The 24,175-nt window shown below is 35.0% G+C and overlaps 2 protein-coding genes across 2 annotated transcripts; both read right to left on the bottom strand.

Moving 5' to 3' along the window:
• Positions 1 to 676: 676 nt before the first annotated feature.
• On the bottom strand, positions 677 to 5,927 carry LOC126688760 (non-specific phospholipase C1). Its single transcript, XM_050383579.1, has 3 exons — positions 4,625 to 5,927; positions 3,102 to 3,278; positions 677 to 1,226 (listed from the first exon to the last, which is right to left on the bottom strand). Exons 1-3 carry the CDS (start codon positions 5,712 to 5,714, stop codon positions 895 to 897), a joined length of 1,599 nt encoding a protein of 532 aa, XP_050239536.1. The 5' UTR covers positions 5,715 to 5,927; the 3' UTR covers positions 677 to 894.
• A 4,480-nt stretch (positions 5,928 to 10,407) lies between these two features.
• On the bottom strand, positions 10,408 to 24,054 carry LOC126688753 (villin-1). Its single transcript, XM_050383567.1, has 23 exons — positions 23,843 to 24,054; positions 22,331 to 22,448; positions 21,653 to 21,752; positions 21,193 to 21,261; positions 20,513 to 20,749; positions 19,928 to 20,105; positions 19,685 to 19,817; positions 19,158 to 19,323; positions 17,406 to 17,556; positions 17,216 to 17,301; positions 16,966 to 17,121; positions 16,585 to 16,653; positions 16,253 to 16,321; positions 15,992 to 16,129; positions 15,422 to 15,550; positions 15,030 to 15,177; positions 14,892 to 14,902; positions 14,224 to 14,364; positions 13,776 to 13,901; positions 13,183 to 13,245; positions 12,100 to 12,313; positions 11,339 to 11,517; positions 10,408 to 10,793 (listed from the first exon to the last, which is right to left on the bottom strand). Exons 2-23 carry the CDS (start codon positions 22,384 to 22,386, stop codon positions 10,680 to 10,682), a joined length of 2,733 nt encoding a protein of 910 aa, XP_050239524.1. The 5' UTR covers positions 22,387 to 22,448; positions 23,843 to 24,054; the 3' UTR covers positions 10,408 to 10,679.
• Between the last annotated feature and the right edge of the window lie 121 nt (positions 24,055 to 24,175).

Here is a 24,175-nt window from a genome sequence, read left to right as displayed (position 1 = left end):
AGAAAAAAACAATATTGTACTATCTATAATCATATTCATCACACCAATATGTGGAGAAGTATTCTAGGACCACTTGCACGTGAATTTATTTGTCCCATTTCTATGATGGCACATTTCGCAAATATATTTTATTGAACATTTGTACAATAATCATATTCAAGGTCATGTCCTAGAAAAAAAAAAGGTTTTTGAGGATTCGTGTGGAACACTTAAAGATTATCTTTTGCCAGGACACATTCACATTGGCCTTTCCATCATTTCCGGCATTTGAGGAAGAGGACCCTGGTGCTTGATTGAATTAGAATCAAATAAAAATAGTAAAATACTAACAGTTATGGACTACATGCCCAATACTTTAAACAAACGTGCCGACATACAACTTCTAATTTGTCAAATATTCAAACGTGCTACATGAGAGTATTAATTTATACACTTTAATTGACAAATTAATGGTGCATTATGATAATCATTTGAGGGATTCGAATCGATTATTTCTAATCCATGTGTGAAAATGTCTGCATTGAGCAGTAAAACTAGCACATGTTAATGACTGCTAGCAAATATCCATCATGGGCATATATACACATTAAACTACCCATTTTGCATCCTTAAATGCTTATGTATCAGAAATATCGACTTGACGAGTAGTTGGAGTAAATAGGTTGACCCAGCTACATAATGCTCTAACGTGTACACAACTGTGTTATAAATAGAAATAGTTGATTTCCATATGCTCTCATGTACCACTTGGTTTATTGGGTAAAGCTTTAAGCTAATAGGTCCGCATCTTTCTGATATGCTAATTATAGTACAAATATACACTGGCAATACAGTAGAAGTGCAAGTGTAAATGTTTATTTACAACTGGCGTTTCTGTTTCTGAAGCCAATTCAATCAGTAGCTTTCGACATGATGGCCGTGACAGTGCCGATCCCTCAACATAATTCGGCTAGTGAGGGAAGGTCTCATTGTAACAATTGCAGACTCATTAGCTCCAGCTTTAAGAGCAGCCTTCCCTGCTTCCAAGAATCTCTTGACTGCATCCTCTGCATACCGGTTGGCCTCACCCACTGTCATGCTCTTACCAATATCTGGGTAGGCATTTAGGACATAGTCACCATTGAGCTGGGATGCAAGCTGGATCATTTCAACTTGAAATTCTGATAGTCTAGAATCTTCTTTCGGTCCCCATGGCCTCAGTGATCTCTTTACTTCTGGAAGGGTTACTGCATCCAGATACCATGATTGATATTCAACAATCAATTGCAAGAAATGAACTAAAACTACTAATCATATGCTAAAATAAGAAAGTAAATTACTTCCTCTATCCCAAATTGCTAATCCTCTATTCCATTTTGAAATGTCCCAAAATATAGTCCTCTTTGAAAAGTCAATTATTAATTTTCCAACTTACCATTTACTTTACTTAAAGAGTCAAATACCCTTCTTACACTGGAGTTTAAATTAACATGTGTAGTTTTGGAAACTTGTACACTTTTAACTAAAAAACAATGCATTAAATAATGCTCACTTAAAAAGTTAGATTTTCTTAACATGGACAACAATATGGGATGGATACATGGAATCTAAACTTTGGGTTCTTCAAGTTCAATAAGCATACGAGCAGTAGTAGTAGAGCCAAATTTGACTTTAGGAGGTAAAATTTATTATAGATTTATCCATATGCCCACTAACATACATATGTACAAATACATTGTAAACAAACACACATTATACATACAATACTAAGGACTAATCTGGACAACAAAATATCACTTATGTCAAATGCTAAGTGGCATTTTAATGTTAGAAAACCCACAAAAAGATAGCAGATCCATTATATTGTGTTTATTTGTTAGGGCATTTTTAAATATGAATAAGCCGTGTTGTAATTTTCCAAAGTCCACTTATAATTCTTATGTAATGAATTTTAGTAATTAGATAAAGTACATCTTATGTTTGTTTTTGTTGAACTCATAAAATGATTAAATCATAACAATTTTAAACCTTTTGGTAACCATTTGTGCATCCAAAACTGTATGGTTTAACTTGAAAACAATATCAAATTATGGACTTTATTACATAATTAGTTCTAAACTTTATTATTTATGTACTCATTTTTTATTAAATATAAAGAGTTTAACCTCTTACCACTTTTGAAAAAAAAAAAATTTATATTCTTTGTTTCTCCTCAATTAAAACTTCTGTTTCTTTAGTTTCCTTTTTTTAATTCTTATTTTTCTTTAGAAACTTTTAAACCTCAAAAACATTGATACAAGCAAATATTTTCTATTATTAAAATGATATATCAACAAAAATAAATACAAAAAATAATGTACAAAAAAAACGTGATATGAAATGGGTTGGGGGGGAATTTTTGCAAGGCCAGGGCAATTGCCCCCCTTACCCCCTTCGACAAGCGCCAGACGATATCATTCCTAATCTCCAACTCAGGAGATCGAAATTAATAATGAGTTCCTATCAATAGATGATTGCGGACCATTTTGACAAAAATTAATCTCCAGATTTAAAAATGATAGTTCAATACTAGACAGCTCTTAAAATTCACTGTTAAAGCTACATACTCAAAGAGGCATAAATTGCCCATGGAGGCTTGGGCTTTCACAGAATGGACAGGTCCAATGAAAGCATATGGTAGAAAAGGGAATATGCAGTTGCATTTGCATACTCTTTCTCTCAAGGTACATCACACTGTCCTCCCAACCCACATAAAAGAAAAAGAGAAAGGAAGAGAACATAGTATTGCCACACAATAATGGCATAGGTACATGTGCTCCCCAAAAAGATAGCAGGTTAATGAAACTTGTCTTTTTCTTTACACAAGATTGCAGATACTTTAATTTCAAACCACCAATGAATAGTATATGTCTATTGTACTGAATACGAGAAGGGGTAATCCGATTATAGATTCAGGCAATCTGTAACCCAGAATAGGTAGCAAGAAAGGAAAATTCCAGAATTGTTCCACACAATGGCCACTTATAATCTTCATATTATGAAGTGTAAAGTGAGAATGGGAGAATAAATAGATCATTAAGAAAATGAAAGTAATTTGTAATGATGAAGAGAATGGTGCGAACCTGGACAATCATCACGTGGACTATCACGGAGGTTAAAATAGCTCTCAAAAGTACCAGCCCATGCATCCCTCTTGGTCAGGAAGTTTGATTCCAGATTGAAAAGCTTCTTCACAGTTGCAGGTATAGAAGAATGTTCAAATTGTGACGTTGCTGTTGGTCCATCTGGCAAATGAACCACTGCACAAAACAATCAAGAGTCAGTCCGCAGGTGGAAAGGTCTGGGGTCAAACAATGGTGCTCATATTAATAATTCTTTAAAGTTGACTGCATAACCTATGTTATATAAACAAAATGTACATTCAGAAAACCAGAACTTCTGTAAAATGTGAATAATATAGAAGTTGGAAAAAAGAGTACCAAAGTCAAAGAGCTGTAGTTTTCATTTTCCAAGCATGACTGAAAAACAGTACAGGTCAGTTTATTAAGGAAGATAAAAATTCCTTTGGTAAGACTGAGCCCAAAGCATTGCAGGTTAATATATCAGCAATAAATCCCAAAAGTATCAGCAGCAATGGATATTGCTCTTATGAGTAAGAAAATGAATAACTAGCAGCTATCAAGGGCATCTTTACATAAACATAAGCACTTATTTTAAATAATATGCAATCTGAAACCAAAATTTGGAATGTTAGCTGATCAAAAATTTACAAAGAAGCCAATATATATAGTTCAAGCGTGTTCCAAACTTTAAAGAGATGACACTAGCCCCAAAATCCCAGCAGATGTAGTAGTTCTCCTTTTGGAAAAGCAGGTCAGAGACTAGAGGTAATATGCTAACCTGGTGGTTTGCATCTACTTGACTCATTACATGGATAAAAAAAGGAATGTTATTCTCAACTTCGTCATTAGAAAGCACAGATTTCATATCCATTTTAGTTCATAATTTTATATAAAATGTGTTGTGTGTGAGAGTGTATGTCTGGACTAGGCTTTATCTAAAGCAGTTTTGCCTATGAATGACTATGTTTTGGGAAATCTGGAAGCAAAATAGCCAGGTTAGTTAGAAAAAGGATACTACTCAGACCACAAAGGTTATACACACTGAATTACATAGCAATATCAAGATGTAAAAAAAAAATTCTCCTCCCAAAAACAAATTCATTAAGTCACAGCAATCACATGCTCTTCAAACCCCTTCCCACTCAATAATAAAGCACTAGAAATAGTTTCTTAACACATTCAAACAAAGATATACACCCATCACAAATGTCCAAAGCTGCAAAACCCCAAAAACTTACTGTATCGTTGTTTTGGTTTTGAATCCTTCGAAGTAGAAAACACACAAAGAAGCATACAAAAAATCAATTAAGCAGTAATAAACAAAACAAAACAAACAAGCACTTGGGAAAAATTCATTTTGATTCCACAGCAATCGTGCACAACAACATCAAGTAATACCAACCAAAACAAGAAACAGAAACAATTTCAAGCAATACCAAACTTGTACCGTAATTAAACCAGTTAGTAACTAAGTACATATCCAAATTTGGAACATGAAAAACAAAAATCAAAGACTCACTCACCACTACCCTTCTCGACCCACGGCGAGATAAGTATGGTCGGGACCCGAACACCCAACCGGTCGAACCGGAAGTAATACGGGTCACCACCAATGATCCCATCAGGGCTAGGCACACCATAAACGGGCGTGGGCACGTGATCGTAAAACCCACCATGCTCATCATAGGTAATCAAAATAGCCATCTCGTTCCACTGAGGGCTAGCTCTGAGAGTCTCGTACACCTCCTTCACGAACCTCTGTCCGAGCGCCACGTCATGCGACGGGTGGTCGTCATTGGCTGGCAACGCCTCCACATCAAAGTACCTCTGCTCCACCACCGCATAGTTCGGCAACTTACCCAACTTGGCGTGCAATTTAAACTTCAAAGAATAGCTGTGAAACTTAGTCACGTGCTTTAGTTTCCTCAGGCTCGCGAAGAACAAGGTTGCCGGGATGTTTTGGTAATAAATACCGAAGCTGAGGTCATTTTCGTCGAGCGAGTCGAAGATCGTTTTTTGTGGGAACCCATGGATAAGGTCTTTCCGTACGTTGCTCATGGCTCCGTGTGACGTGGCCGAGTGGACGTAGAATCGGTTCGGCTGAGTCGACGCGGGGACCGAGGCGAACCACCGGTCGAACACGGCGAACTCGTTCGCTAACTCGGTGTAAACCGGTAGGAGCTCCGGTTTGAACCCGCTCATCACGGTTCTCGACATGCCTGGATTCTCGCTCTCCGCTTGCTGAGCGAACCCGTTCATCAACGGTTCTTGGGTCGAATCGTTCGACCCGAATATCTGCTCCCTGATCGCCTGAAACGAGTGACCCGGATCCGAGTCAATGAACAGAGCGTCGTTTGAAACCTTAACTTCTTCCGAGTCCGGGTTCGTGACTACAACCCGGTTCGACTCGTCGCCGTCCAACCCGTCGATGTCGGGTCGGGTCGCTTTGAGCCAACCGTAGATGTGGTCAAAAGAACGGTTTTCCATGATTATGACGACAAGGGTCTTGATGGGTCCTTTGATTTTGTGCTTCTTTTTGAATTCCAAGGACTGGGAAGAAGCTATGAGAAAGAGAAAGAAAAAGAAGCCAAGAGGGACTCGCCGGAAAGCCATTCCGGTGATCGGAAAAGGGAAGGAGTTAATGTTGTTGCCTTCAATAGGAATCAAAGGTTGTTGTACTGAAACAAGAAGAGAATCAAGACTTTTGTAACTTTGTTTCCAATTATCATAGTAACTATCTCACGGTATATGCTTAGAGAATAAGGAACACAGTAGTATATTTTGCTTTTTTATATATTAATTTTTGGGTTTTCGTGGTTGTGAATTGTGCTTGTGTACACTTTTGTTTTCTGTTTTGTCTTTTTGTTCTCCCAGAGTCAAAGGTAAAGGAGGAGGACTCAGTACTCGGTAGAATCGTTATCATATTCGTATCATATTCATGTATATGGTTTCATATACATGAATATGATAGGTTTAGAGAGAGAGAGAGAGAAAAAGAAAGAAGGGACAGATTTTTTTTTAATTGGGTAATTGTTACAGCTGAGCTGATCCATTTTTTCGAATTATCGTTTGCCCGTTTTTTTTGACCTTTTCTGGATTTGTTTTTATTTGATTCTATCGTAATTTTATTTTTGATGAGATTTGAGAGGAGATTTATCATAATTAATTAAGTCTTTTAATTTTTTTTTCTATAATTATTATTATTTTCTATATATTAAGAGGATTTAGAAAATTAGTTATGGTTTAAAAAAAAAGTCAAAAATACACTTAATCTAATTAGATAATTTTTATTCTTAAAAAATAAAAAATTGGGTTAAAATTGTAATCCAACAAAATTTAAAATAAAAATAAAAAAACTATTAGAGAAATTTTTTTCCTAAAAATTAACACTCTCTATTTAAATATATTTCATGCACATTTGATACATTTTTTTCCTAAAAATTATCACACACCAAAACTTGCATTTTACTCAATTTCTAATCCTACATTTTAGTTTTTTAAAAATTCTTTCTTGTGTAACTTTACTAACAATAGATAAATTCAACTTGAAAAATTACATCAAAGTTAAAAAAAAAAAAAAAAAAAAAAAAAAAAAAAAAAAAAAACCTCATTGCACGTATGAAGTGCATTATTATTATTATTTTGAAGAGATTATTATTATATAGTTTAACATTTTTTTCAGAAGAAAAGCAATGCATTTCAATTAAGTAACAGTGCTAAAATCAACCTGGAGTACATCCTTAATATCTGGTGGGACATTCCATCTAGACTAGTCAGGTACGTTTAACATGATATCATATAATACGAATTGAGTAATAACTTATCTTATAAGAATTTTAACAATTATTAATTAATATATTAATATTATAAGTGGGTAGTCTTGTCTGACCTGGGGTACTGTTGGAAGAGCCGGCAGGACAATGCATTGGGGTTAAGGTTCTCATGAAGGATTACTCATTTATTAATGAATAGGGATGTTATCTTCTTCTTTTTTTTAATATTTTGACAGAAAGAGGATTATTTATTTATAATAATTGTAGTTCTTTTTTTTTCTTTTCTTTTTTTGAGAATCATTGTAGTTCATATTTAGAGTCCCTGTAGCATAAGATTCCATACATGGTTATAATTATTACTACTATAATCAACATACTAACATGGTTATTAATTTATTATTGAATAAGACTTAGGTACAGTACTTAAGTGTTGTTTCTTAAATTCATTTTTTAAGATTCTGTCATGTAGATTTTTTCACATGAAATGGAAGTGTATTTTTTGGTTAAATAGCCACATAGCTAAATCTTAAAATGAGAACATAAGAAATATTATCTAAGGTATTGTATCTAAATTTTGTCGTTTATTATTATACTCAAAAGGTGAGTAGGTATAATGTATCATATCATATGTTAGAGTCCGGCATTATTGTATGTCAAGCTCAGGTATATACAAGATAAGTTGATGTAGTTTTACATTCAACAAAAAGATAATAATAATAATAATGTATTCTATTATTTTAAAAAAAATGTAGTCTTACTTAAAATATAATGTAGACAAGTTGATGTAGTTTCTTTTTTTTTTTTTTTTTTTTTTTGAGAGGCAAGTTGATGTAGTTTCTTTTTTTTCTTTTTATTTTTTTGAGAGGCAAGTTGATGTAGTTTTACACTTGGACGACTATAACGAGGAATTTACTAAGCTTTTGGGAGGCTTCCACCATGGTATTGGGTTTCGCATTAGGCCTACTCAGTTTTTATCTTACCATGCCCGCATTTAGGTTGTGTATCATTTTTTAGATGGGATTTTGATAAGGTTAGTGTAGAATGGGTAAGATTTGAGTACAGAATAGGGCCCATGGGATGGAAGGGCCCACCCACACCTAAGTCCTAACCCAACACACGGATGAGAATTCGAGGAGGAAGGACGAAGAGGCCGACTCCTTGAGGAGCCCAATGAGCGAGCCTATCTTGGGAAGTGTTAAGCAGGCCACTTGCGCCAAATGACAAGATACCAAGGAAGACAGTAGAGATGTGCAAGTAAAGAAGGAAAATATCTAGGTAAAGTAGTCATCACCTCCGCATTCAATGTACTGCACAAATTCAATTGGCCGCATTAATGAATGAATAACCCTTAAATAGTAATCTTATAGCTCACAACACACTCTACCACCTCCAACAAAGCCCTGATGGGACAAGCATCTAAAGGAAGGCCCTTGACTGTAGAAGTAGAGGGCTAGGATGCAATTCGATTGACTATATAAGGAAAGGAAACCCCACCAAATGGGGAGACAAAAAATTGAAAGGGAATATATAAACTATGTAGCACAATCCTGTATTTGAGACTTGAACTTTATTTGAACATTTGCTCCTCCGCCAGATCCAAGGAAGTGTTATTCCCAAATTTAGTTTCTCTTTTTACGATTCATTCAGCTTTTTCTCCACTAACCTAGCAACTGGACCATAAAAGTGCATTAAAATTGATCTTGGAAGCCCATACTTTAACAAATTAATTGTTTTGAGCCTTCGAAAACTAACTCTACTATTCTAAGTGGGCTTAGCCTGTTTTGGGCTCTTACAATTAGCGCATATAGGTCTAATTTGGTTTATTTTTTTATGAGGGCTACATAAGGTTTTACATATAGGGTCCGGCTTGTGTCCAGTGATTTTACTGGACACGTTAGATCTTGGACACGTGTCCAAATCTTGCCGTGTCCAGTGAAAATTTTCACTGGACACAAGCCTTGCCCTTACATATAGAGGTTATAGATTTAAAGAAAAAAAAAATCTCCTTGATTTGTAAAGCGGCTGTGGTTAAAATCTATGTCTAAGAAGGGAAAAGCAATTGGTTCATACAAAACAAAATAAGGGGTTTAGTTACGTAGTTGAATTTATTGCAATACTTTTACATGTTCATTGCAGATCTAGCGCGTTAACTTATATGGGTTATTTTAGGATTGTTAACATCAGTCTAATGATTAGTTTGTGGCTTACCAGGGAGTCCTTGGGCTGCCTCTACTCTCGGTCTAAGTGGGAGAATGAAGATAAAAACAAGGTTTAATGAAATATATACTTGAAGGTTAGTCCTTGGTTGGTGGTGATTTTAGGGTCTGGAAGTGGAGATGAGTTTTGGTTGGTGGGATCTCACGTTGTATTTTTTATATCTGACGTGGCAATATAGTTTGCAGCTAATGTGGCCTGAAAATTAATTTTTTATTGTTTTATTTAACTCATTAGCTTTTTTCATTCAAAAAATAACATTAGAGACTAAATCCACACGACATTGAAAATGTTAAAGACCAAATTGACACAATTGAAAAGTTAAGGACCTAATTAAAATATAATATAAAGAATAAAGACCAATTTTGTAATTTACTCTAAATTTTATTTCAGGTTTAACATTTCACCCAAATGATTTGGAGAAAAATTATTACTGTGTCATTAAATGGAGGAAAACTAAGATTTGACAAATGAGGTATATACGAAGATTACTTAGGACTTAGGTTTATAAATTAATCGTATATAAAAATGGTGGCGGAAAATGCTAGGTGCAACCTAGTAGGTTGGAAGCTAGTGAACAAAACTTGCACTTTGATCAATATTTTTAGCTATGCATTAAATTCCCATTTCAAAATTTTCTTTTTTTGGATCAAATCTAAGGACCAAGGTGGTTCGTTGCAATCCACACGAAAGTTAGGCAAACGATTGATCAAGCGTGCACATGTGTCTTTCATGGGCTTGGGCATGCCCATGCTTGTGCAATGGTCGTGCATGTCTTTCATTGCATTTATTAAAAGAAAATATCTCCTGAGCAATCCATGTTACAACATTGCAAATTGATAAAAACAAAATTTTAGAATAAATTAAGGGTCTGAAAAGGGCTTCTAAACTTAAATTGATGTCTACGAAGGAATAAAAAAGACTGCGTGACAACACTTGTATTATGTATACCTTAGAAATGGCTCCGGCATGCATAAAATAACCTCCTTCTGAATGAAACTAGTTTCTTTTCTAGCTGAGTGACAAGGAACTTTGTCTGGCTCTTCTAGTCTTGCCGGGATGCTCATATCTGCAAATGCACTTGGAAAGACAATGAAAACAGTAGTCTTACAGTCCTAAGAGTCATTCTAAGTCCTTCCAGTTGGTAATTCTTTATTAATCTGCGCCACTGAGTGTTTTATTTTTCATGTGCTAATGGGGTTGAGCATAAGCTAGCAACCAAGTACTTAATCTCAAGCCTGTCGTGCATAATATCAACCATGGGGATGATTGGCCAGAGCACCAATATTAGGGTTATCAAGCTAAGATAACCGAAAATTACTATTAGCAAGCATCTGATCTGATTCAAATATGATTAAAAGCCAGGTCAAGGATCTTGGCTTTAAAGACTTTAATCAAGGATTTGTTTACAGAACCGCAACTCAAGATTACAACATGAACTTAGTCGTAGACTAAGACATTCAGTAGACCACATTTGAGTAGTAAAATGCCCCATGGGCCTATCTAAGAAGAAATATCTGTCAATATTTGACAACAAATAAGTATCATTAGCCAAGATCAGCATCTAGATCTAATCTCCAGCAAGTATGCCTCAAAATAGATGAAGAGACGTCTTAAGCTTGTTTTGTCTCCATTTAGGAAGCTCGTAGAAAGCTCTTTTTGTCATTCCAAATTTGTCTTGAAAATCTTCATCAGATAAATATGCCTAAAGCAACCAGAAAGGGCAGATCTATTTAGTTACAAGAGTAAAAAGAGAGTGATAGTATGGAATTTAAAAGCAATGTGATCAAACTACACAATAACTAAATGAAGTTTCAGTTGCATTCAATGTCAATTAGTAATAATAAGCTTGAAGTGCAGAAGGCTAACATTCCTTCACTGAGAGAGAGAGAGAGAGAGGGGGGGGGGGGGGGGGAGGAAAATAATGGAAGTGATGAAGTTGATTATCATGGAAAAAGAAACTAGTTTATCCCAAGGTTTTGAGTCTGGGGTTTGACATGTTTTCAATTTCAGATCCAGTTATCGCAATGTATAGAGAACTATTAATAGATCATGGAAGAAGTAGGCCTGGACTTTCTGTAATAAAAAAAGGGAGTTAATCAAATTGATGTGCCATTAAAAATAACAACTAATAAAATAATTTCAAAGATAATTATTTTAAGAGGCTAGGGCCAATATTCAAGTGGAAATTTACAACACAACTTTAGCACAGGCTTCTCTGTATCTGTTAGAAGGGAAATGGGTATGTACCTCTCTTTTGGTTACATCTATGCCTGCTACAGGGTCACTAGAAATCACACTCAATCGTTCATAAGGGTATATTAACAAGTTTACACAATCCCCGCTTCCATCAGCCTGAATAAAACCTGCACTCTGAGAAAATGACCTTGGTTCTGCTGCTGGAGAACCTGCAGATACCGACGATTCATCTACCACAGAGAGGGAGAGAGCTTAGTGACGTTACCAAAAGAAGACAAACATGAGGTGATTGATAAAACATGAAAGGAAAGTCGGAGAAACTATTTATTGTAAGAAACTAAGAATACTTTAATAAGAAGCCAGGCACTGCATTCCCATGTAGCAGGCATACACAAGATCTTACTCTGATATTCAGTGACTTAAATTCTAACTCAAGACTAATAGACAGAGAACAGTTCAAACGGATAACTGAACCCAAAATATACAGAGAAATTTTTTGATAGTACAATGGGAAAGGGAGGCTTTGAACCGTGTTTCTCCTAATGAAGGAGAGAAGGTTATGCCAGTGAGCTACACAGCTCCTGGCGAGAACTATTAAACCAGTCATACTTATCTATGTCCAATTCAATGGAGTACTAATTATTGGGCAGATAAAATCATCCAATTAAATCAAATTTGGAAAAGCCAATCCTCATCATAGGACCCTTTGCCCATAGTTGTGTTACCATGTAATTAATAGGCAGTTGAGTGCAGAGAACTATATTTCAGTGGTCTGTATCTATCCATGAACAAAATTAAGAATCCTCTGTTACCTGCACTACCATGAGGAGATCCTGAAAAGAGCTTTCTGACAATTGGAGTTGGGCTAGAAAACAGCTGATTGGTAGAAGACTTCGAATTTGAGCCTGAAACACTTGATGCAGGAGATCCACTTCTTCCCAGACCATTGGAAATGACAGACTTGCTCCTCAAACCATCTGGTGTAGTATCCCTGGAGTATGCCTTCCATGAGTTTCTAGTAGGTACCTGAATACTCAGGTGAAGAGTGAGTAGAATAAACCTAGAGTTGCAGTTAGAGAGGGACAGAAGTATTATCAATCAAAAATATTAAATTATTGAAAGAAATCTAAGCTTACTAATTTTTTAAATATGAAGAAAAATAAATAAAGTTCTTGAAAATAAACCGCTGAAACAAGATTGCTGTTCTTATTTAGTTACATATTCAAAGAACTCCCGCAAAGGTATCATCTTCTTGATGCAGAGGAGTGCTTGATTGTCAATGACAGTATGCCGCTATAACTTAATACATCAGAAGTACTTGGCCCACCCTCGAAGGTAATATAGCTCTTACCTTGATCAGCCAAAGCTAAAAATTAATCCAGTTGGTGCATTAAAGATCTTGAGCATTTGTGGTATAAGAGCACTTATCAGACTCTAGTTTTTATTGAGTTTCAATAGGGCAACCCAAGCATATAATACCTGAATAGACAGTTGTGATACTTGATATTGGCATTCAAAAGGATCAGAAATTTTTCCACTCCTAAAAAGCATAACTGTGTACCATGTTTAATAAGAGCATTCATCGGCTGTAAGTACATGTTACTGCAATTATTACATCAATGCATGTAACGTCACTCAACAAAGTCATGCACTAGGCTCTTCACTGCATCAGGCTATATGTTTCAATAACAGAAGCCAGACTATAATGCCCATCAATGACATGATGACTATATCACAGAGATGGGTGACATTCTATGCACTTTGGTGATATAATATAATGAGGATACAAACGAAAGAAACTCATCTTCAAATGGATAAAACCAGGCTAATTGAAAACATGAGAACAAAAAAGCATGTCATATCAAAATATTGAAGCCTTCAGTGGATTCACTCACTTCTAAATTATGTGGTTTTCCCTTCAGAATAGCAAGCTTTCGCTCAAATGAGTTTCCATGCATCTGCAAGGCAGCAATTCAGTTGAAACTGTTAAATAAACCCAACATTTTTATCAGGTTGCTAACAGAAATCAAGGACATGATCATAAATATCCTCCTTTATGCTACATGAACTTGGGACTTGACAAGACATGTCAGGTTCCAGCATATTTAGTTCTAAAATAATCCTCACATTCAGATCTAAAACCATCCAAAAGGTTTGTCAGGTTCAAGTTTTCATTCTTCAATTCTTTAGGTATAACAAAGTGTCTATTAACACAGCTTGCCTAAAATTGGTAGGAAAAAAAAAGTATTATGACTTTCTAGAAGATTAGGAATTTTTTCTCTCTTTTATTGCTAAACATGATTGTTGTATACATTTGTCGTGCATTAAAATTAAAAATAATAAATAAATAAATAAAAAGCATGTCCAAACATTCCAAACTCATGCATATGTAACATGCAATCTGACTAAAGTAACTTGTGAAATTTTCCCACTACTTAATGAAAGTAAGTGCCAAGATATATCCCTATAACTCACTAGGGGATCTTACATTTGCCTTTGAGGGGTCCCATTCAAAGAAACGAGTGAAAAATGGTGGCTCATGCCCTTCTGTAACAATGTAGATAGGAGTCTCCAAAGATAGGCCTTCAACGAGAACATCCATCTCAAGAAATTTCTGCCAGTTCCGAGTGAGAAAGTAAGAATAATGAGAACCCAGATAGAAATGAAATGTCAAAGCATCAATAGCTATGTAACCATAGGACTAGAATGTTAATGAACATATAATATAGCCATATGTGATACCTAATTTCCTCGTATACTAAATGCTTCACATCATTATAGGCATACCGTTTGAAGCAATTTATAGGGCCTGGATTGATATAGAAGCGGATTTGGAGAATACATATTTAATTCGGGCATCATTGATATATACTACTAAAATGAAAACCTTCAGAATTGGGAAAATAATATTTAAAGAGTGGAAGTGAAAATTTTACCAGGCCTAGAGTAAGAGCTTGTTGCTTTGATCCAACATTTGAGTGGCATCCAATCCAAACATATATCTCTCTATGGCAGTCCAGTACAAGCACGTCTTCAGTAGTTAAATCATCCTGTGAAAAATTGTATATCTCTTTCACCTGTAAAAGTTTTTGGCCACACTAAAAAAATCATTTCATGAACAGAACTGAAAGATTATTTCCTGACTTCATAAAACTAAATGAGAGCAATTGTCTAAACCAGTTCATAATCCATATACATCATTAATAACAAATATATAGCTCAGATCCTGAACCAGATTTTAGAATTTTTAGTTTCAAATTTATACCAGGATGAAACGACATAAAATACTAGCTTGATTCACAAAATAAGAATAGGGATAACAATTTAAACCCTAGCTTGATTCACAAAAGTCCATTGGGGAGATCAAAATGGGTTTTGTTGATGTCTTATTAATTGGGTTTGATCCATCCTTCATATGGATCTTTCAGGTAAACTTTTAGAATTTCTTTGCTGCTCTGGATCAGATATGTGGCATTGATTATTTTTTCTTTTTCTTATCTCAGATGTGCTTTTGTTACCCTGTGTGGTTGGGTAGCACCCATTAATAAATCTTTTTGTAATCTACAAAGAAAAAAGATGTAATAATATAGAATGTTGAGTGTACCTTGAAATCACCTGAAATGGGAAATCCCAACCAAGTAGCAAAGGAACCAGAACCCACCATTAGACACATTTTTACAGCCGAGATAATTCCGAACCAAGGAAGAGCCACATTATCTCTTGACATAGGTATTTTGCCTACCTTCAGTGGTGTTCAATGTAAACAAATGTGGATCTTCTACGCATTGCTTCATCTCTTTTGCCTTTGGATACTCTGCTTTCCCACCAAGTGCATTCCAGAAAATATCAGGTTCGCTTCCTTCCCTCACTGATATGGGTTGCAATGTTGGCTGCAAATGATATCAAGAGAAATAATGTTTTGACAACAATACTTATGAGTAAATTCCATGAAAAGAGGGAAAAAAAAAAAATCAATCTTTAGGGTGGTCATGTGACAACTTTTCTTTAACAGCCTACTAAAGCCAAGTGCCAAATTACAATCATTCCATTTCTTTTTCTTGATCCTGATTTGCAATTTTAATTCAGATAAAGATTCCAATATCATGTCCAAGAGCAAAATATGCCATTACATACATTTATCAGTTCCAGCATTCTGTCAAGAAGATCATGGTCTCTGGTCGAAGAGAGACTCCCAATCCAAGTGAAGATAAATGTTTCAGTTTGCAGAATGTAACAATAGGATGAGTTCAGAGAGCTTGAAACCTGCAAAAGTTTTGTTCCATAGTGAATAGATACTCAATTCAACGGGGCATATGCAGTTCTGGTAATAAACCACCAATAACAAAGATACAAACTTATAGTAAATGCTCATGCCATCATAATTCCAGAAAATGAAGATGTGCAAACTGTATAACATATGATGTTTGTATTAAAGACATTAACGTAATAATTTAGAGCTAGGACACTTCCAAGGGTTTTTTTGTGTCAGAGCAGATATGACACTTTCAAAAAAGTGACATCATGAAATAAATTGCAAAGTGAGTTTCATCTCCCATAAGGCTGCTTCACACTGAATGTCACTACCTTGAGGGAGAGATATTAAAATGCCATTATTAGATAGATTGCACAACTCAAACAAGAGAGATCAAAGGTGTCATTATTAGATAGATTAATTGATCAAGCATTTTTTTTAATCAAACTCACTAGATCAACTTCGATAGCTTGCATGTTTTGTGGACTTGTTCCTTGAACTCGAAAAAGAGCTGTCTTGATTCCATCATAAGTTTCATCAGTGATACCTTTTTCTGCTATAAATTTCTTGTATCTTTTACTCATACCCCCCTTTAAGAAAAGAAACAATGGAATAATCAGACAATTATACTTAAACACTAGAGTAGCTTTTATTTTTAAATGAAATAAAATAAAATAAAAAACTATCTTTGAATTAAAAAGTGAGGAATGAACCTTGAAAATGATCAATGTCTGGAAAATCAAGAAAAATTGGACTGGCTCCTTGTCCTCTACAGCTTGAGCCTGAACTCAAAACGTGTGAGCTAAATTAGAGGAATCTTTGTCCGAGTAATGCAGGAAAGTCCAGAAGACAATAAATTTATGCAGGACAAGGAGATGGTGTTATAAACTTATAAACAAGGTAGCATCATCAAGGAGACATTAGTAATACTTGCAGATATTATATTTTAGGTGTAGCATCAGGTCATCCACTTAATAAGCTACTAGTATCATAGTTGTATAGGTGATTCAACAGACCATGCACACAAGGCTGCAATAGAACTAACCAAAACTGGATCCCCTTTGGTTGAATCAACAATTGCAGTCATATGGGATATGGCATCCCTTCTATCTTCCTGCAAGCATACAAAGAAACAATATTATTTAAAAGTTAATATAAGAGTTATAAGAAACTAAATAACCAGTATGTTATATAGATTTACCAACAAAAATGACAGGAAATAAAGTGCTGAGTCTTTAAAGTCCGAGCAAGAAATATAGCTTGCAAATTAAATAGGAAATGTTTGCAAGGGAAACAGGAGCTCTTCTCTTTATTTTCATTTCAGTATAAATAAATGACTGTAGAGTTATATATGTTACACCAGTCATAACAGAAAAGCTGCAGTTGAAGAAAAAACACCTAGGCATAGATGATACACCATGCTTACCATTACACTCCTGCGACCAATCCAGGCATAAAATAGATTCTCATCTCTTTCATTTCCAGGATATGTAAACTGCACTACATAGCAATCCCCACTGTAAAATTTTGTCTGCTCTGGAACTGGAAGAAGGGATAGCTCATCAGCATTCACCCGCCAAACCTAAAATGTTAAGATTGCATCAACACAAACCATAGGATCGCATGTGCTGACATCCATAACTCAAAAGAGAAAACAATTTTTAGTGAGAATCTACTTTTAATGTGCCTCTGCAATTAATAAAAGGCTCGCAGTCCTCTTCAGGAAGCTCTTTCACTTCATAACCCTGTTGCTTGAATATTGCTGGAAAGAATAAATGAAGACTATAAGTATTAGTACAACAATGCTACTACTTGTACTACTTTTTTTGGTCAATAAAAATTTGTTGCAACTTGACAGAAGGTAACCTGCTACTTTCTCTCGACCTTCTTCATATAGCTTGGGCTCCACCTTTTGAGGCCAATTATCAAAGTATGACCTAAATATGTTACTTTCTAATCCTTCAGTTAAAAAGGTTAAATGGGTCCCAGTTGACCTGCCCTGAGTTCTGAGGAAATCCTGTGAAAGAGTAATCAGTGATCACTAATCAGTTAGGGGATAACGTCCTCAAGAATACCTGTGGGCAAGCACAGTCAGTTAAGTCCACTGAAAAAGGCAGCCTTCCAAGTGTACATGATACGTTTCCCATGTACCAAAGGCATTCCTTAAGAATGCAAATGATAGTGATTAGAATGATTTATAATCACATTTATGTTTGTGTTGCTCTAGAGGAACATATCAAGATATGGTGATATGTCTAATATGCCTTGTTTTGTTGGAAATAAGGCTTTGATGTCATTTTTGTACTAGTAAACTTGCCTTCAAACTTTTAAATTGGTTTCTAGATCAATATCACCATTAATTATATGATATGCCCATAATGTCTGAAAAGACAATAGTAACAAATGACATACTCTAGAGAAGAAATATGGTTAGACAAAATCCCAGTGAGGGCCAATTAACAGTCCTGCGTCTCTCTTTTGAACTTAAATTTCAAAGTTAAAAGTTCTTCTTTTTTCTTTTTTCTTTCTTTTTTATGTTTTTATTTGCAGTGGAGTTAAAAGATCATAGATTATTTCCTAATTTTTTAATCATTAACATGTAACCAGTGGATGACTACTTGAGCATGTTTGTCAAATATGCTGCATGCTAGTGTAAAAAAAGTGTTAATAATGTGGCTTGAATTTCAGTGTGGGTGCCCAATGCACATGGGTTTTCACCATATGTAATCATGGCCCTTGTTATGTCAGTCAGTGCATAACCGAATTTGACTTGAATTTCAGCTAGAATTACTTATCCATGTACAGACGCAATTACCAAGCCAATTGTATGCCCACACATATATATATTGGGCCATGCTTGATTTATTGGAGACACAGCTATTGGATTTTCACGCCAAGTTTAGAAAATTTTAAATTTTTGTATTGTAATCTAGAATTTTCAGGGCGTATTTGGGATTGGGGTTTTATATGAGTCATGTATGCCACTATTCTAATCTCGTAATTTTCTTAACAAAACTTTCTCATCAATGTCATCCGTGGACATAGGCCTAATGCCGAACCATGTAAACCTTGTGTGTCTTAATGTAATTATTTGTTATTTTTCTATTTCTATTTCACATAAACCCGCTATAATTAACTACATCCACAACAAATTAGTATCAGAGCTTTCACTATCTCAACATATAGTAACTTCTCTTTAGAAAATAACAATACTTATGTGTAATCCAAAGTCCAAACCATTTCAAAGGTAGATCACATAAATTCAGATCACACTTAATGTCAAACTACTAGACATAGTTGTTTGTAGTTATGAAAATTTAAAAAATTAATGCACCTACTTATCAAAAAGAGGAAAATAAAATAAAATCATAATGGTATATATGGAAAAAAAATTATCTAAGATTGGCAACATGTAATTAGTTTGGCCATGTGACTGTATCGAAAGCTATGCCATGGTCTAATCATGGGCTTTTGAATCATTTTCAAATAAATGTATCATTCACCCTTTTTATCAGTTTTCCCCCCTCACCATGCATACACTTCTCAACAACTCAATGATTTTCTTTCCTGAGTGAGTTCTCAGAGGGGCAAGGGACAGAGAGGAAATGTAATTCTTACTTCTGTTGCTGAGATTGATGTCTGCCGCTCTGAAATCAATGTTTGTCTTCCCATCCAAACAAAAATCTCAGTACCACAATCCAACATATAGCACTTGTCTGTCTCAAGGATTTTCTTATTCAATGAATCAGTTCCAGTTTGACATAGCTTGCCCTGTGTAGTTATCCTGTTGATAAAGAACACCTTAAAGTAATACTCAGGGACATGCCACTACATTTGAAAGAAATAAAGAGAACAAACACAAGTTGCTATCATATGGAATCTAAAAAAAAAAAAATTTGCTGAGTCAATGATGATATAGGCAAGCCAATCAGTCTGAAATAAGTGCAATTTAAATATCAGAAATTCATGGGCATTTTGTATACCTTTCTTTTTTCAGTATAGGTATATAAATTACATTGGATTACTCATATGAATACCTCAGTTACGCTCATCTTATGCCTAAGAAAACTCACTGGGTTTTCAAATGCAGACCAAAAGAGATTGAAATAGCATTATTGAATCCTGGATGGTTAAGGCAAACACACCAGAATAGTTTCACAGATGGAGTGTCAGATTGTTTCTGAACAGAAGAAGGTGAGTCCCGAGGAATGGGAGCAAAACCACCAAATAAACTCCAGAATTCACCCACATCAGAATCACCAACAAACTTTCCATCCTCTGCAGCATTTGAACAATTAGCAGTTGGAATATCTTTTCCTTTAGAGGAGGGGGGGGGGGGGGGGGGGAGATTGTGGGGACAACAACAAAAAATATTAACAGATACCAACCTATAGTTGCCACCTCACACTTTCCACCATGATTATTCTCTTTAATATACTGGACAACCTCCAAAGCTTTGGCTCTTTCTTGTATGCTAGAGTTGCACCCACTGAAGAGGAAAATTTTTGATGCAGTGTCAAGTATGAATACATCATTGTGGTTCAATGATGACCGAGAGAATGGTACCTGCAAACATGCATAGCATTGAGACCATACTCAAAACAATTTCCAAGAAATAAAGAACAAAGATGACAGCATTTTTGTTAAGAAAATAAAATTGTAAATAAAATAATGTCAGATCAAGAACTCATGATTTGGATTTGTTCTTTATAGAAACTGACTAATGCTACTTAACTAAATCGGCATGCACCATGTGACACAAAGAAACCACCATTCAGTTAGCCATACAGTAACAATTACCAATAAATACATTACATAGAACAATTAAACAGTGATATAGAGTATCATAATTTAAGGATTTAGTTATTAATTAGTTGACCTTGAAAATTATTTGGCCCTTTTAAGTAACAGTTGGCTCTTTCACAGAAATGAAATCACAAATAATCATTCATTATGCTTCAAATGAGGCTTACTTCTTTAATATGAACAACATGGTCTCCCTTGCATGTTAACAAGCTAAATTTGTATGTTTCACCATTTAAGTGCCCTTGATGTGAAGAATATAATCCTTCAACAGGTATAATACAAGGTTTGAAGTATGACAAAAACTTTCCAGTTTCTAGGCCTTGAAGCTCCCTATATTGGACAGTGCAGGACCCTAGAGCAGCATCTAGTTCAAGTGCCTTGTCTGATGCGAAGGCCGAGTCCACCTGCCAATACAATATTCAACAATAAACACAGGAGAATTATATAAATTATCATATCAAATGCATTATCCAAATTCTATGTACAGTTACTACCTTTGAATATATTACAAAATATAAATGATGTACGTGAAAATGATCTGTACCAAAACTAGGCCATTTACTAGGCAGATCTTTCACTCCCCCATTGTTGCTCTCCTTCTCCTATTATTTCTAAAATGGGGAACAAGACTGATGGATAACTAAATTTGTGATCATCAACCAACATATTTTTTAACTTAGTAAATTTTTTAATGCTAATCCTGGGTTCAGTGGATTAATATGTCCCATCAACCAACATCTGCACTCATAGCTGGTTCTCTGCCTCAATAGCAACTAGCAAGAAGTTTTGATAGCAATATTGCACTTTACCAAGTGCATGGATAAAAGGAAATGATGATGAGAAATACCTTGTTTGTATCATTTCCCAGCCAGTAATGGATGTCATGCTGCGCAGGGCCAGTTTTGGGGAGAACTGTCTGACTCAGACAATGAACAAGTAAAAAGATCAAGTTCATTGCATACAAAAGGAACAAAAAGAATAGACTCATAGAGTTGTGCCGCCACTAAAGTTACAATATCCTGAAAATAAATTCCATCATTACTGGAATATAATTGAAGACAGAGGAAGTAATTTCTGGGAGATAAACTTGAATCTCCAATTGCCAGGTGAAAGATCCAGTGTGTGAAGTTATTATAGTGTTCTGATTAAGGGATTCCACCGTTCAGACAGAGACATTGTTGATGATATAGCTAGACTTACTAAAAGGTGACTCAAGTCTCAACTGTGCAGTCATTTTTCATATGATGGCTTCAAAAATATCCACAGGGAAATGAAATGGACAAAACCTGCAAGTTGCAACAACTTACTTTCAAAACTATATATGCATTTCCAGTATAGAATTTTCCATGCGAAGATTTTGGGACAGGAACCAATCGAAGGTTCTCAATGCACCAGATTTCTAAACCACTAAGATAAAAAGTTAAGGATACAGAAATAAACTTGAATCATGGAACATGATGTAAAACCAGATGGTGAAGCATATTTCCAGCCCAGGAATGTATATGCATGTCTAATTGTCCATTCAAGAATTCTACAAGTAAGACTTGCCCACTTAGAATTCACAACAATAATCGATTGTGTCCAATCTTTAATCAGTAACAATTTTAGTTTATTAGATACTGACAACAACCTAACTTTTTAAATTTATTTCATTAATTATTTCAACATAAAATGCTTAGTGAACACAATTACTATGGCATTGCCCAATTTTCTTATTATGCTGCTCAATTAAACATTTGTTAACTGAATCGGTATCTGCATTGATTAGGAAGACAAAGTGCCTAACTCTGATAGCAGAGGAAGTCCTTTACAAACTTGCCGAAGCTAAAACAGAAAAGTATTAGTTGGCCTATCTTGTAAGGTGAGAAAACATATGATGCTGTGTTGCACAATACAAAAACTCTTATATGAAGGAGCATTATCATAATCTTTTCATGAACTGTGCTACAAAGAAATGTCAGAACATAAATTTTTTATAAGGATACGCCTTTGATCCTGCTCCCTCAAATGCTGAATCTGTATCTTTCCTGTGGAGAGACATTGTCTCTCATGGCCTTAGCACTCCACACACGACCACAGAAAGTGGAAACTTGCAATTCAGATCTGCATTGCAGGCATTGAGTTTTATTTATGAAAATGCCATGATAAGGTTCATCTTTATACAGCAATAATACTTGTGAGTGAAACGTTGATGTTTTCCATATATGATGAAATTGTAAATTTGTAATAGGAGATTTAAGACATCTTAGTGAAAGGTAATAAGCTAATGTGTCTCATATCACAATTAAGTTGTCTATTTATATGATTCATTTATTCATCTTTGTACAACAATAATCAGAGAAAAATATCTTATAAAAGATGCTGATATTTTGCCCAAGCTTAATACAATTGTGCTGCCATAGTAATATAGTTAGAAGAAAATTTTAGTCATTGTAGGGAAATAAGATCTTCGTATCATTTGAAATAAGTCTCTATGTTAATTATAAAATACAAGGATCAAGAATTTAAATGACTTTTCTTTTGATTATTTTGGTGATGGAAACAATCCATTGAGATGGATCTATTTCTAGTTTATAAAAATGTTATCTTGCTAGTGCTAGTGTGTGTTGATATACATTATTGGCTGACTTCCAAAAGCTTTTCGTTTCAATGGTCTTTAATATGGTATCACAGCCAAGTTGTAAATGGCAACTGACAAGATTGGAAAATGTAGAAATCTATATTAATGTATTTATAATATTGAGCAATTTGCTGCTCTTGAGGCCATGGGCATGAGCATAAACTGCTTAGCCTGTCAGGAATGAAGGCCCCTAGATTACCCGACAACTAGTTCTAGTGATTAAGGTCAGTGCCCATAGGTTTTACTAACTAGAGGCAAGTCCAAAGGGCTCTCTCTTTTTTAGAAAATTTCCCGACTTTATCAAAAAAAAAAATAATAATAATATTATTATTATTATTATTATTTGGAAATTTGCATACCAACCTCGTCCAAATGGCTCTTTTTAAGTTTTTTCTTTTTGTCTTATTCTTGTAAATATAGTACTTTTCTTTCCCATTTACAAAAATCTTTGAGCATAAAGAAGTTGTTATATTGAATCACTGAGTGCAAGTTAAGCAACTCAGAATTATGCCTACATATTCATAGAGGCAAGTTATAAAAACAGGCAGAGAGCAAATATCCCAGCATGGAAATAGTAGCTTATAGGGCCTATACAGGAGCTCCATAAGAACTTCCGTATATACAAACACAATTAAAGTAGGGATTAGAGAACCCCAGCATTGCTCACACCGAAGTTTCCAACAATCTGTTGAATCATGTGGATGTGGGTGCCAAAATAAATAACACTAACAGTCCATAGTTTCGTTTTTATATTTTGGGAAAGTAAAATTAGAGCTTCAAATTGTAAATGCTGCAAGTCTGATCAAATTCTATATAAACTAAAAACAAAAAAACAAAAAACAAAAACAAAAAGCATAGTTCGGTTAGTGAATCTTACCTATATCCTCTGTAATGATCAACGTTACAGTCCAAATTGTATCGGTTGGTCCTATAGAGAGAGAATGATCAAAACTGGGATATACCCATTTCTGTTGTCCAATGAAATATCAAATATGTGAGGGAAAATAAATGAGAAAAGGAAGGCAGGGGAAATTGTACAGTAGTTGAGGAAGTGGAGAAGTGAAAATGTTAGTTGCCGAAAGTGAATGAAAAAGATAGGGAGGCATTGCTTAACTTTATCGTCCAGCTAATTAGTTGGACCCACCAAGCACAAGCTTTTTGCTGTTCCTGTTTGTGTATTTTGTGGCAAGAGATGCTGCCATGTGAGATA

The sequence above is a fragment of the Quercus robur genome, chromosome 1 (assembly GCF_932294415.1).
Source record: "Quercus robur chromosome 1, dhQueRobu3.1, whole genome shotgun sequence".
NCBI classification, from domain to species: domain Eukaryota; kingdom Viridiplantae; phylum Streptophyta; class Magnoliopsida; order Fagales; family Fagaceae; genus Quercus; species Quercus robur.
The sequence above is the reverse complement of the archived record's forward strand: the minus strand, read 5'-3'. Positions and strand labels throughout refer to the sequence as shown.